Raw genomic sequence first — 13522 nt, 5'->3', positions numbered from 1 at the left:
AGTGTTTTCATTAGAGGAGTAGAAGAGGGAATAGGAAGTGAGGACGTGACACTGACTGGAGAAAGCCCTTCTGAGGTGTTTTTTTGAAGTGAGATAGATGGGTTCATAATTGGAAAAGATTGTATGTTAAAGGGAGATTTTTTTATTTTCTTTTTTTTAATTTGGTTTTGGAGGGATGTGGAACCTTTTTGGTGTGTTTTCTTTTTTTAAGATGGGAAATATCAAGGCATATTTATATGATAATGTGAGTGATCAAATGAAGACAGAAATTGCCAATACAAAATTAAGAAGGAATAGTTGAAGGAGTAATGTCAAGAATCTTGATAAAGCACTAAAAGTTTTATTGTATTAAATGTTGACCCTTGAGTATATATTTTTAAAATATTCTGTGTGATAGAAAGGGAAATAGGCATAAAACACTTGTACAATTGAGTTGCTAACTAAAATAGCTGATTTTTTTCATGGAGCAATATTTTGAAAGATTGTCTAATAAACAGCCAACTGTACAGACTTAGGTATTTGGCAGACATTGTTTTCAGAAATGAATGAGGTGAGCGTTTCAAAGGAAATTAACTGATGATGAAATTCAAGATTTTGAATGAAAATAGTATGTTGGGAAACTTGCATTTGCCACCATGACATTGACAGCTTCCCATTTCTTAAAGATGTTTTTGGTGAAGTTGGTAGCGATACTTAATGGATGAGATTTTGAAATATTTTATAATAAACGTATAATCTTTGAAAATCTATATAACTCAATGAGCCAGTATTTTCAAAATGACCAGTGTATGTTGCTCTGAAGTCATGTACAAGTAAAGATCTCTTCACAGTGCAAAAAGTCTAATGGATTTTATTTAACAGATGCAAAAAGTATATTGATAAGGCTTCAGACTCTATATTGCTGCTGCTGCTGCTGCTGCTGCTAAGTCGCTTCAGTCGTGTCCGACTCTGTGCGACCCCATAGATGGCAGCCCACCAGGCCCCACCGTCCCCGAGAATCTCCAGGCAAGAACACTGGAGTGGGTTGCCATTTCCTCCTCCAATGGATGAAAGTGAAAAGTGAAAGTGAAGTCGCTCAGTCGTGTCCGACTCTTAGCGACCCCATGGACTTCAGCCTTCCAGGCTCCTCTGCCTATGGGATTTTCCAGGCAAGAATACTGGAGTGGGGTGCCATTGCCTTCCTAACCTTTAAAAAACTGCTACTTGTTAAGTATGGAGATAGTATCAGAGAAGAATATCTACAATTGTCTGGAAAAGGCTGTTAAAATTCTCCTTTCTTGCCAAATTACATTTTCTCATGAAACAACATGTGGTAACAAAATGAATGCAGAAGGATATATGAGAATGCAGCTGTCTTCTGTTAAGGCAGGCATTGCAAGAGACTTGCAAAAATGTAACATGATGTCACTCATCTCACTAAATTTCTTTCTTCGAAATTATGCTTGTTTTTCATTAAAAGTTATTTATATTAACAAATAATAGATTTATTTTATTAAAGTGAATCAATAAATATTTAAATGCTTTTTAAATTTTAACTTTTAATATAGTAAATATTTGTATATGGACCTATTTAAACAAAAGCTTTTGGAGGTCCTCAATTTTAATAGAGTAAAGGGATCTTGAGAGCAAAAATGTTGAGAACCACTGTCCCAGAAACCTCAGTTGCTCATAGTCTGATAAACCAAGGCACATGTGTCAGTTCTCCAAGTGTGGAAACATTATATAAGAGACCTCAAATTTGGAATTCCAGTAATATGTGCAATACAAGTCATCAGATCGGCAGCTCTCAGTGGATTCTCCTCTGTTGCTTTTGCTTTTGGGTTTTCTTAAAGCCAGGCTTCTTCTCTTCTTTCTTGGATGTCCAAGGAAACTTAAGAGTAACATTTTGTGGGTGTAGTTTACAAATACTAACCATAATATACACTTGTATTGATTTCAATGGCATTTGGTATACTTACACCTGTGATTCTCATTTCATACTCAGATCAGATCAGATCAGATCAGTCGCTCATTCGTGTCCAACTCTTTGCGACCCCATGAATCGCAGCACGCCAGGCCTCCCTGTCCATCACCAACTCCAGGAGTTCACTCAGACTCACGTCCATCGAGTCAGTGATGCCATCCAGCCTTTTCAACCTCTGTCGTCCCCTTCTCCTCTTGCTCCCAATCCCTCCCAGCATCAGAGTCTTTTCCAATGAGTCAACTCTTCGCATGAGCTGGCCAAAGTACTGGAGTTTCAGCTTTAGCATCATTCCTTCCAAAGAAATCCCAGGGCTGATCTCCAGAATGGACTGGTTGGATCTCCTTGCAGTCCAAGGGACTCTCAGGAGTCTTCTCCAACACCACAGTTCAAAAGCATCAATTCTTCGGCGCTCAGCCTTCTTCACAGTCCAACTCTCACATCCATATGTGACCACTGGAAAAACCATAGCCTTGACTAGACGGACCTTTGTTGGCAAAGTAATGTCTCTGCTTTTGAATATGCTATCTAGGTTGGTCATAACTTTCCTTCCAAGGAGTAAGCGTCTTTTAATTTCATGGCTGCAGTCACCATCTGCAGTGATTTTGGAGCCCAGAAAAATAAAGTCTGACACTGTTTCCACTGTTTCCCCATCTATTTCCCATGAAGTGATGGGACCAGATGCCATGATTTTCATTTTCTGAATGTTGAGCTTTAAGCCAACCTTTTCACTCTCCTTTTTCACTTTCATCAAGAGGCTTTTGAGTTCCTCTTCACTTTCTGCCATAAGGGTGGTGACATCTGCATATCTGAGGTTATTGATATTTCTCCCAGCAATCTTGATTCCAGCTTGTGTTTCTTCCAGTCCAGCATTTCTCATGATGTACTCTGCATATAAGTTAAATAAACAGGGTGACAATGTACAGCCTTGACGAACTCCTTTTCCTATTTGGAACCAGTCTGTTGTTCCATGTCCAGTTCTAACTGTTGCTTCCTGACCTGCATACAAATTTCTCAAGAGGCAGATCAGGTGGTATGGTATTCCCATCTCTTTCAGAATTTTCCATAGTTTATTGTGATCCACACAGTCAAAGGCTTTGGCATAGTCAATAAAGCAGAAATAGATGTTTTTCTGGAACTCTCTTGCTTCTTCCATGATCTAGCAGATGTTGGCAATTTGATCTCTGGTTCCTCTGCCTTTTCTAAAACCAGCTTGAACATCAGGAAATTCACGGTTCACATATTTCTGAAGCCTGGCTTGGAGAATTTCATACTCTGTGAAGTACATTGACCTGGTCTATCTTTAAGAAACTGGCAAACAGAATTCAAGATCAAATCTTCTGAGGACAGATCTAACAATAGCCCGCTTTGTTTCTTCTTCTTTTTTCCTTTTTAATGTGGGCCTTATAACAATCTATGAGGTGAATAAGACATGGACAGTTATCTGCCTTTTACATATAAGACCCCTGAGATCAGGAATTCAGTAGAAGAACTAGGATTAGATCCTGAAGATTTCATGACCTCTCTTCTTTCTATCCTATTAACTCTCTTTTTTCTCAGTTTACTTTTAAGACTTCATAGAAAGTAAAAGTAGCTTCTCCTTCCAAAAACAGTTGGAAATTTCTGTTCTGCCAGGGACATAGTCTTTCTGTAAGACCTGACTACTCATAGGGCCCACAGTGCAGAGCTATTTAGAAGGGATCAGTGCCAGTTTACCCAGCGGCTTAAATTCACGTCTCTTTCTTTAACATACAGTTCAATGTATATGACACATGAGGAGAAAATGCATTTTTATTTTCTTAATTCTTCTTGGAATTAAGAATTTAAATTCCAAGAATATTTTAATAGTCAAAATACCACCCACCCCCCGCCACTGCCTACAAAATTGCCAGTAACAGAGTAGAAACTTTTTAAGTCCTGTATCTTAAAAAATAAACAATTTACTGAGATACAATTCACAAACCATACAACTGACCCATTTAAAATACAATTCAATGTCTTTTTTTTTTTTTAATTCAACTAATTATGCAGCTATCAGCACAGTCAGTTTTAGAATGTTTTCGTTGCCCATAAAGAAACGCTGTCCTCATTTGTAGTCACACCCTGTTCCTGTAAGACTTCCAACCCTAGGCAGCCACCATTCTACTTCTGTGTCTCTTCTGAACATTTCATGGAATAGAATAAAATATGTGGTCTTTGTGACTGGTTTCTTTCCCTTAGGATAGGTTTACAGTTCATCCATGTTGTAGCATGCATCAGTCTTTGCTTTTTATTAACAAATCATTTTGGCAGTTCAAAGATGTATATGGATATACCACATTTTATTCATCCATTCATCAGTTGATAGACGTTCGGATTGTTTATAGTTTGGAGCTATTATAAATAATGCTACTATGAGTACGCATGTACAAGTTTTCTGTGGGGACATGTTTTGCGTGGAGTTGCTGAGCCATATGGTAACTATGTTTAACATTTTGAGTAACTGCTAGTCTGTGTGCTAAAAGCAATTACACCATTTTACACATCCACCATCGGTGTATTAAAATTCCAATTTCTGTCACTTTTATTACAGCCTCCTACTGGGTATAAAGTGGTATCTAATTGTGGTTTTGATTTGAATTTCCCTAAAAGCTAATGATGTTGAGCATCTTTTCACGTGTTCATCGGACATTTGTATATCTTCTTTGGAGACATGTCTGTTTGAACCCTTTGCCCATTTTTAAATTTGGTAACTTGTCTTTATTCTTGAGTTTAAGAGATCTTTATATAATTTAAATAAAAGTCCCTTCTCAGATGTAGATTTGCAACTATTTTCTTCCATTCTGCAGGTTGTCTTTTTCACTCTCTTGATAGCGTCTGTCGAGATACAGACGTCTTTAGTTTCAGTGAAGTCCAGTTCTTTTTCTTTTCTTGTTTATGCTTTTGATGTCATGTCCAAGAAACCTCAGCCCAAGTATTTTCAGGTTTTCCTCTGTGTTGTTTCAACTTGTGCATTTAGGTCTGTGGTCCATCTTGAATTAATTTTTTTGTGTAGTGTAAGGAAGGGATCTAACTTCATTCTTTTCCATGTGGATATTCATTTAGCCCAGAAAAAATTGTTGAAAAGACTACTCGTACCCATTGAATTATCTTGGCACCTTTGTTGAAAATTAATTAACTATAAGGACTTATATCTGAATTCTAAATTCTATTCCAATAATCTATATGTCTGTCCTTATACTAATGATACCATATCTTTTTTCTTTAAAAGATATTTTCAAAAATAATACTTTCCAATTGTAGAAATTTTTTAAAGTATGAAAAAGATTGAAGAGCAGAATTTTTAAAATAGTCTACAGCTTACTTGTACCTTCATTTCAAACTTTTTTGTCTTTTCCTTTATAGTTGGGATAGCATTATATATAGTGCTCAACATCTTTTTCCTTTGTTGACACAAGCATTTTCCCAAACCATTAAAAGCTCTCTCAGTATTTTTAATATGTAATATTAGGGGATCTTCCCGACCCAGGGATCTAACCCAGGTCTCCCGCATTGCAGGCAGATGCTTTAACCTCTGAGCCACCAGGGAAGCCCTGTGTGCATAGTGTGCATATTATAATATATAATTCATTTAACTGTTCCCCTAATCTTGGACATTTGTTCTTTCCTGTTTTTCTTAAAATATTTTTTTAAATATTAAGTTACCATATTAGCACTTAAAGGTGTCTTACATATACATATATGGTCTTGTAGAGTGATGTTTTCAGTTATGATAGATTACAGTAAGGTAGATATTAAAACACTTTATTGTGACAGAAATCCTATCTCTTAAGATTTTCCTTGGGCTTGACATTGTTTCATGTAAATCAGTTCAGACTTAAGCTTCATACTGCTGTGGACAAAGCAGATTTTCAGTCATATCCTCAGTTTGAAAGATGATAATGATGAACTCTACTCCTAAGTGTTCCTTGGTGGGCTTTGTTTCTTTTTAATAGTAGAACCATCACATTTTCATGTTATGTATGTAATATCAATCAAATATCTGAATGAGCTGTGCAAGGCCTATGAGAGGCTGATTTTATCCCCAAGATGTTTATATTCAGGAAGAAAAAATATGCACACTGTGTAAACCGTACAAGGCATGCAGATCCCTGTCAGAGGAGAAGTTCTCGTCCAAGTGTGGTTCTGGCTCAGCAGGGAGAGCCCCGCACACGTGGATGTGTGTTCCACTGAGCAGGTGAACTTGGGCACGTATGGTAGTTCACTGCACCTCCATTCCCTTATCTCTGTAGAGACTGGGTGCGTCCCATAGGATCGTTGCAGGGACAAGAAACAGTGAGGGTTAAGTTTGTAGCTCAGGCATCATCTACAGAAAGGGCCCACGATAAATAGTAGCTGCCATTGTTTGTTCTTTGTGTTGTCATTATTCTTGTTAGGCTGATACAGAACGGGAATGCTTCAGTAGAAAGATACGGCACCTGAACTGGAAATTCAAGGAAGGAAGCCTCTGGCTAGTAAGGCTGTTTAAGGTGTATCAAGGCCAACCTGGCTAGAATAGGTTACCTGACTAGTGGGGACAGGAAAGGTGTTTTTGGTTGACCATGTTCAGCCCTAGCACCATACTGTTACCAGTTGTTGTACTTGGAACTAAAACTGGTCTGTGTGAGCTCCCTAGGCATGTTTAGTAAATATTTATTGAAAGAATGAGTGGTGAATGCATCAACTAGGAGATTGTTCTTTCCTCCTTAAGACTGACAGGTAATGAACTTATTTCTATTTAAATATGTATGTATTTAAATATATATTTAAATGTATCTTGACTTATCTCTAAATGGAAGCTTTACTTGAAGTAGAAAGTGTATATAGTTATTTTTCAGAAGTTCCATTCTGTATTTAAGGGATCACATACTACCTTTACATACTTGCAAGTGATTGATTAAATGTTCTTGTATTAATTTTTTTAAAGAATCACATTGACAGTTAACCAGTTTACTAAACATTTTTAATGATGTATTGACTTTGATCACTGTACTTTGAAATGCTGAGAGTGATAAATTAACAAGATAAAATTATTTGCTTTTTCATCAGTTGGACATTTTCTCGTATTTTAAACTGAAACTAGAAACCCAATGCCAAAAATATCCAAATGAAAAATAAAAGTTTTAACTTATACTCATATAGCTTACTTTACTTATATTACCTCTTTTGTCCTTTTATAAAGGCCTAAATTGTTAGTAGTATTATCTGCATTTTACATTTAGATAAACTGAGTCTCTGAATAGCAAGCAAAGATATTCAGACCCTAATCATCTGACTTCTAAGTTCAGGGGATCGTACTTGCTGCCTTTCTTTTATCAGACAGAAAGAAACATTAAATAACAGGCTTCCCTTTTGTCTGAGGCCACCTAAGAGCCAAGTATAAGTTTAGCACTTCATTTGGTTTAACATCTTTTATACCTTCTATCTCCTCTTTTGTCCTAGTTGCTAAAAATTCACTTTAGCTCTTTATTTTGCATATTTTAATATTTTAAGCAGGTAAATTATTTTCTTTAATTAAAGAAATAGATTGCTTATTCAGTAATGATGTGAGCCTTTTCCAAGACACCATTATGAGTGACATTTGTTGCTGGGAGAAAAATATTTGAACAATGCACTCCAGTTGAAATGAAATACATAATGCTTAGTTCAGAGAAGGTAGAATATAAATTGTAACTATTTTTTATGGCTAAGCCTCATGAAATGAATTACAAGAAATAATATATATGAAAAGTGAATTTGGTCTGATTTTAGTTGGCATCAAAAAGACCAGCGTAGCTTCGGTTTAAGCTTTTTAAAGAAAAGAACTTCAAAAAATCGTTATATGTAAATTTTGGTATCTAATAGAGAAAAGCATTTTAAAATATGCTGATTTGGGTTTCCAGGGAGGATAAAATTAGTACCCTAATTAGTGTAAATTTATCAAGGGAAAGGTCAAAATCCTAGAATGAAATGAATAAAGTGCAGCATAGTTGAATATTTAAGAGCAAGTACTATGGATTTAGATTACAAAGTTCAAATGCCCATTTATCACTTTAGCTATATGATTTTAGATAAGTTACTTAATCTCTCTGTGTTTCAGTGTCTTTATCTGTAAAATAGGGATAATAATACCTACAATTATAATTCCATCTTTTAGAGTTGTTATAAGGATTAAATGATATTTTTAAAGCATTTAGAATAGTGCCTGAAACACATTTTAGAATAGTGCCTGAAACAGAGTAAGTAGTAAAAAAAAAAAAAAGTGCTTGCAAAATAAATAAAATGCAAAGTGTAGTGTAATCCTTGCGACCAAGAAATTCCAGGCTCCACAAATATGAAATGAAGTGAAGCTGTATGGAAGTGGATTACAAGCTAAGTTCAAGTTAAAAAGTGAAAGGGTAGGGGAGTTGCCTTTTTAGATGCATCAGTGAGAATACTGCTATAGGGAAGGAAAATTCAGATAATTTGTTCACTCTTAATGTAGTGAGCTTATAGTTGTTTCAAGTTAAGGCAATACTTTTCCTTTTTTTTTTTTTTTTTTTTCAAAATAGAAGTAACGTTTCAAATCATACAAATGATTCAATCTCAATATGAATTTATTTTTAAAATATAGAAAAGTATTAAGGAAAAAAATTAAACCACTTTTGATTCTATTACTCAGAGATAAATACTGTAGTATTTTGGTGATCAGCTTTCCAAACATCTATGCAAATATACATGCCTAAATGAAACAGGTAAAACTTCCATAAACAGTGTCACATTGTGCCTTCTGTTGTATGTCTTACTTTTTTCATTCAGTATATTGTGAAGATAGTTTCATATTGATGAATACAGTTGTGTAAGATCTTGTTGTCCACATTGCACTCTGTTTGTGGACATAAGCAGTAGATTTCCAAGATTTGCCTGTCGTGAACCACATTATGGTAAGAGAAGCATCTGTCTTCTTAGATATACCTGTGTTCAGTTATTCCCTTAAGATAAATATCAAATTGCTAGGTCAAAGAATACATAAATTTTAAAGCTTGGTATCTGTTTTTTATCCTCTTACCAATGTTGTTTGTTATTAATCTTTTTTAATATGAGAGAAGAAATATAATATCTCTGCTTTTATTTGTAGCTCTGATTATTAGTGAATGTTACGTTCAGGCATTTCATATATCTTTTTAAATAGTGGGTTGGTCAAAAAATTGGGGTTTTCCCATAAGATGGGTACAGGAAACCCAAATGAACTTTTTGGCCAACCCTATAAATATATATATTTCATTTCATATAAATATATATATATATATACACATACATACATTTTCTGTTTAAAGTTCTTTGGTGAATCACCAATGCCTTTTGATAAATACGGCTTGTAAAAAAAATTATGGGTAGACTGTAGAACTCCCAAAATAATATAAGAAAATAATACATAGGCCTTACAAGTGAGGGTGAGGAATTCACTGAGTCACAGATTTGTGTCAGTTTTTCTCTGTTATAACCTTCTTTCTTCCCCCAGTCCTCTCTAGCAGTGTCAGTTCCCCTGCTGTATAAAAAGCAGTCCATGGCAGTTAGGACAAAGGCTGGACTGAAGACAGCTTTTAGAAGAAGCATCTAAAATCCCAACTCCTGCTGTCTAACTCATTTCTTCACTGTTTTCCTCTCCTTGGCACTTTGCATCTGCTCTAACATACTTCTCTTCTTTCATCTGAGTCCTGTGACTGGTATAATGACTTCTCTTTCCTCTCATGGTGTTTCTGTGGCTCCAAGCATTGCTGGTTGATCACTTACTGTATATCAGGTGCTGGGTTGGGCATTGAGGAGATAAGGGTGAATAGGACTCTATTCTTAAACCTGGTTTCCCTCTAGCCAGGGTGACATTACAGTGTATTACACTAACAGGAGAGTAGATGTGTGTGTAGATCCATATATCCTGTTGGTGTATTACACTAGATAAATGTGTAAAGTTCTTTGGGAAATACAGTTTTTTTTTTTTCTTTTAATTATCGCCTTCAAGCTTTTTGACTTACCCCAACATGATCAGAAAGATTTTAAGATTCTCTAAGATATAATTTACAAGCGGCATATGTTGGTAATTTTGTTTATAGAAAATAAGCAGAGATTTATGGAGTACCATGCCATATAAATAATGGGTCAATGTAAGTCAAGTACAAGATGAATTTATAATAATGATGATAATACCACCATATATTTGAGTAGTGCTTTGTAGTTTTCCGAAGGGCTTTCACACAAACAGCTCATAATTGATCCTCACAATGTCTTCTCTGAAGTAGAGTTAGTAAGAATTTTCAACTTTAAGAATTTCTTCTTAGGAACTCTATCATAAGGAAATAATTCTAACTTCCTGGAAACAGTTAAAAGACATTTATCATACTGAAAACAACTGTCTAGGGGTAAGTTAGATAAACTGAGAAACATCCATAGTCATTAAAACTTTTAGGAAGATTAGATAATACCAAAGGATTCATTTGTTATTAGTGAAGAAAGGAGGATAGAGAGTTAAATACATATAACACAATTACAATTATTAAAATAAAAACTTTAAAGACACCAAACATTTACCCTTTCTGGAGGGGTAAGAAAACTGCCCAGATATATGCTAAAATTGTGTTACATGCTTATCTTATGGGAGTGTTGCTACTTGATAATCGTGGTGTTGTCTGAGATTTAACCCTGAGTCTCAGTGTCCTTATTTATATAATGGGGCTCACAAAACTCAACAGAACGTTGTTTTTGACTTGTTTTTCTAAAAAGCTTTAAAACATTTTTGTGTCCCCACTGTGTTCACATGTATAGATGATGGTTGTATCTTTTTCTTTCCAGACTGCTTTGCAAGGCAGCTTAGTGTCTTAGGAAGAGCTCTAGTATGCTAACCTCTAAGCAAAGAATCACCTCCCAGTTATATTAGGCAAGTCTCTGAATCTTTATAAGCTCTAGATTCTTTTATTAATAAAATAAGGAAGTTGAAATAAATAACCTCTTCATTTCATCTGGAAATTCTTTGATTCCTCCCAATCTTGTTTTGAGCACATGCATGATTAAAAAAAAAAAAGGGGGGGGGGCACAATAAATTAGTTAGGTAGAGGTGATGAGAGTGTAAACTGATAAAATCATTTTAGAAAACACTTTGGCATTTTCCAGTGAAACTGAAGATATACATATGAGAATGTTTTGACATCACTATTCATAATAGCTGAAGACTGGAAATGAGTTGAAAATCTGTCACCAATATGTTTACCCTTAATGATATATTTCTATGATGGAGTACTGTGCAGGCTTGAAATCATAATTATATGCAGTAATAAGGATGAATTTCACAAACCTAATGTTGAGAGACCCCATGAACAGTATGAAAAGGCAAAAAGATAGGACACTGAAAGATGGACTTCCCAGGTCAGTAGGTGCCCAAATTGCTACTGGAGATCAGTGGAGAAATAACTGCAGAAAGAATGAAGAGACAGAGCCAAAGCAAAAACAACACCCGGTAGTGGATGTGACTGCTGATGGAAGCAAGGTCTGATGCTGTAAAGAGCAATATTGCATAGGAACCTGGAAGGTTAGATCCATGAATCAAGGCAAATTGGAAGTCGTCAAACAGGAGATGGCAAGAGTGAACGTCGACATTTTAGGAATCAGCAGCCTAAAATGGACTGGAATGGGTGAATTTAACCCAGATGACCATAATATCTACTAGTATGGGCAAGAATCCCTTGGAAGAAATGGAGTAGCCATCATGGTCAACAAAAGAGTCTGAAATGCAGTACTTTAATGCAGTCTCAAAAACGACAAAATGATCTCTAACCATTTCCAAAGCAAACTATTCAGTATCACAGTAATCCAAGCCTATGCCCTGACCAATAATGCTGAAGAAGCTGAAATTGAACGGTTCTATGAAGACCTAAAAGACCTTCTACAAGTAACACCCAAAAAAGATGTCCTTTTCATTATAGGGGACTGGAATGCAAAAGTAGAAAGTCAAGAAACACCTGGAGTAACAGGTAAATTTGGCCTTGGAGTATGGAATGAAGCAGGGCAAAGGCTAATAGAGTTTTGCCAAGAAAATGCACTTGTCATAGCAAATACCCTATTCCAACAACACAAGAGAAGACTCTACACATGGACATCACCAGATGGCCAACACCGAAATTAGACTGAGTATATTCTTTGCAGCCAAAGATGGAGAAGCTCTATCCAGTCAGCAAAAACAAGACTGCGAGCTGACTGTGGCTCAGATCATGAACTCCTTGCTAATTCAGACTTAAATTGAAGAAAGTAGGGAAAACCACCAGACCATACAGGTATGACCTAAATCAAATCCCTTACCATTATACAATGGAAGTGAGAAATAAATTTAAGAGGCTAGATGTGATAGACAGAGCGCCTGATGAACTATGGATGGAGGTTCATGACATTGTGTAGGAGACAGGGATCAAGACCATCCCCAAGAAAAAGAAATGCAAAAAGGCAAAATGGTTGTCTGAGGAGGCCTTACAAATAGCTGTGAAAAGAAGAGAAGTGAAAAGCAAAGGAGAAAAGGAAAGATATACCCATTTGAATGCAAAGTTCCAAAGAATAGCAAGGAGAGATAAGAAAGCCTTCCTTAGTGATCAATGCAAAGAAATAGAGGAAAACAATAGAATGGGAAAGACTAGAGATCTCTTCAAGAAAATTAGACATGCCAAGGGAACATTTCATGCAAAGACGGACTCAATAAAGGACGGAAATGGTATGGACCTAACAGAAGCAGAAGATATTAAGAAGAGGTGGCAAGAATACACAGAAGAACCATACAAAAAAGATCTTCATGACCCAGATAACCACGATGGTATGATCACTCACTTAGAGCCAGACATCCTGGAGTGCGAAGTCAAGTGGGCCTTAGGAATTGTCACTATGAACAAAGCCAGTGGAGGTGATGGAATTCCAGCTGAGCTATTTCAAATCCTAAAAGATGATGCTATGAAAGTGCTGCACTTAGTATGCCAGCAAATTTGGAAAACTCAGCAGTGGCCACAGGACTGGAAAAGGGCAGTTTTCATTCCAATCCCAAGGAAAGTCAATGCCAAAGAATGCTCAAACTACCCCACAATTGCACTCATCTCACATGCTAGTAAAGTAATGCTTAAAATTCTCCAAGACAGGCTTCAGCAATACTTGAACTGTGAACTTCCAGATGTTCAAGCTCGTTTTAGAAAAGGCAGAGGAACCAGAGATCAAATTGCCAACATCCACTTGATCATCAAAGAAGCAAGAGAGTTCCAGAAAAATATCTCTTTCTGCCTTATTGACTATGCCAAAGCCTTTGACTGTGTGGGTCACAACAAACTGTGGAAAATTCTGAAAGAGATGGGAATACCAGACCACCTGACCTGCCTCTTCAGAAACCTGTTTGCAGGTCAGGAAGCAACAGTTAGAACTGGACATGGAACAACAGACTGGTTCCAAATAGGAAAAGGAGTACGTCAAGGCTGTATATTGTCACCGTGCTTATTTAACTTATATGCAGAGTACATTATGAGAAACGCTGGGCTGAAAGAAGCACAAGCTGGAATCAGGATTGCT

The 13522-nt window shown here is 36.2% G+C and overlaps 1 protein-coding gene across 7 annotated transcripts in view; it reads left to right on the top strand.

Moving 5' to 3' along the window:
- UVRAG (UV radiation resistance associated) overlaps window positions 1-13522 on the top strand; it is a 326555-nt gene that overhangs the window by 249265 nt on the left and 63768 nt on the right. Inside the window, exon 14 of one of the 7 annotated variants that reach the window (XM_044929348.1) lies at window positions 862-1002. The exons of the other annotated variants lie outside the window; for them this stretch is intronic. Within the exon in view, the coding sequence (XP_044785283.1) occupies window positions 862-879 (18 nt within the window). The 3' untranslated portion in view covers window positions 880-1002. Of the gene's footprint in view, window positions 1-861; window positions 1003-13522 lie in introns of those variants that run through there. 7 annotated transcript variants of the gene reach the window in all.

The sequence above is a fragment of the Bubalus bubalis genome, chromosome 16 (assembly GCF_019923935.1).
Source record: "Bubalus bubalis isolate 160015118507 breed Murrah chromosome 16, NDDB_SH_1, whole genome shotgun sequence".
In the NCBI taxonomy this organism is placed as follows: Eukaryota; Metazoa; Chordata; class Mammalia; order Artiodactyla; family Bovidae; genus Bubalus; species Bubalus bubalis.
The sequence above is the reverse complement of the archived record's forward strand: the minus strand, read 5'-3'. Positions and strand labels throughout refer to the sequence as shown.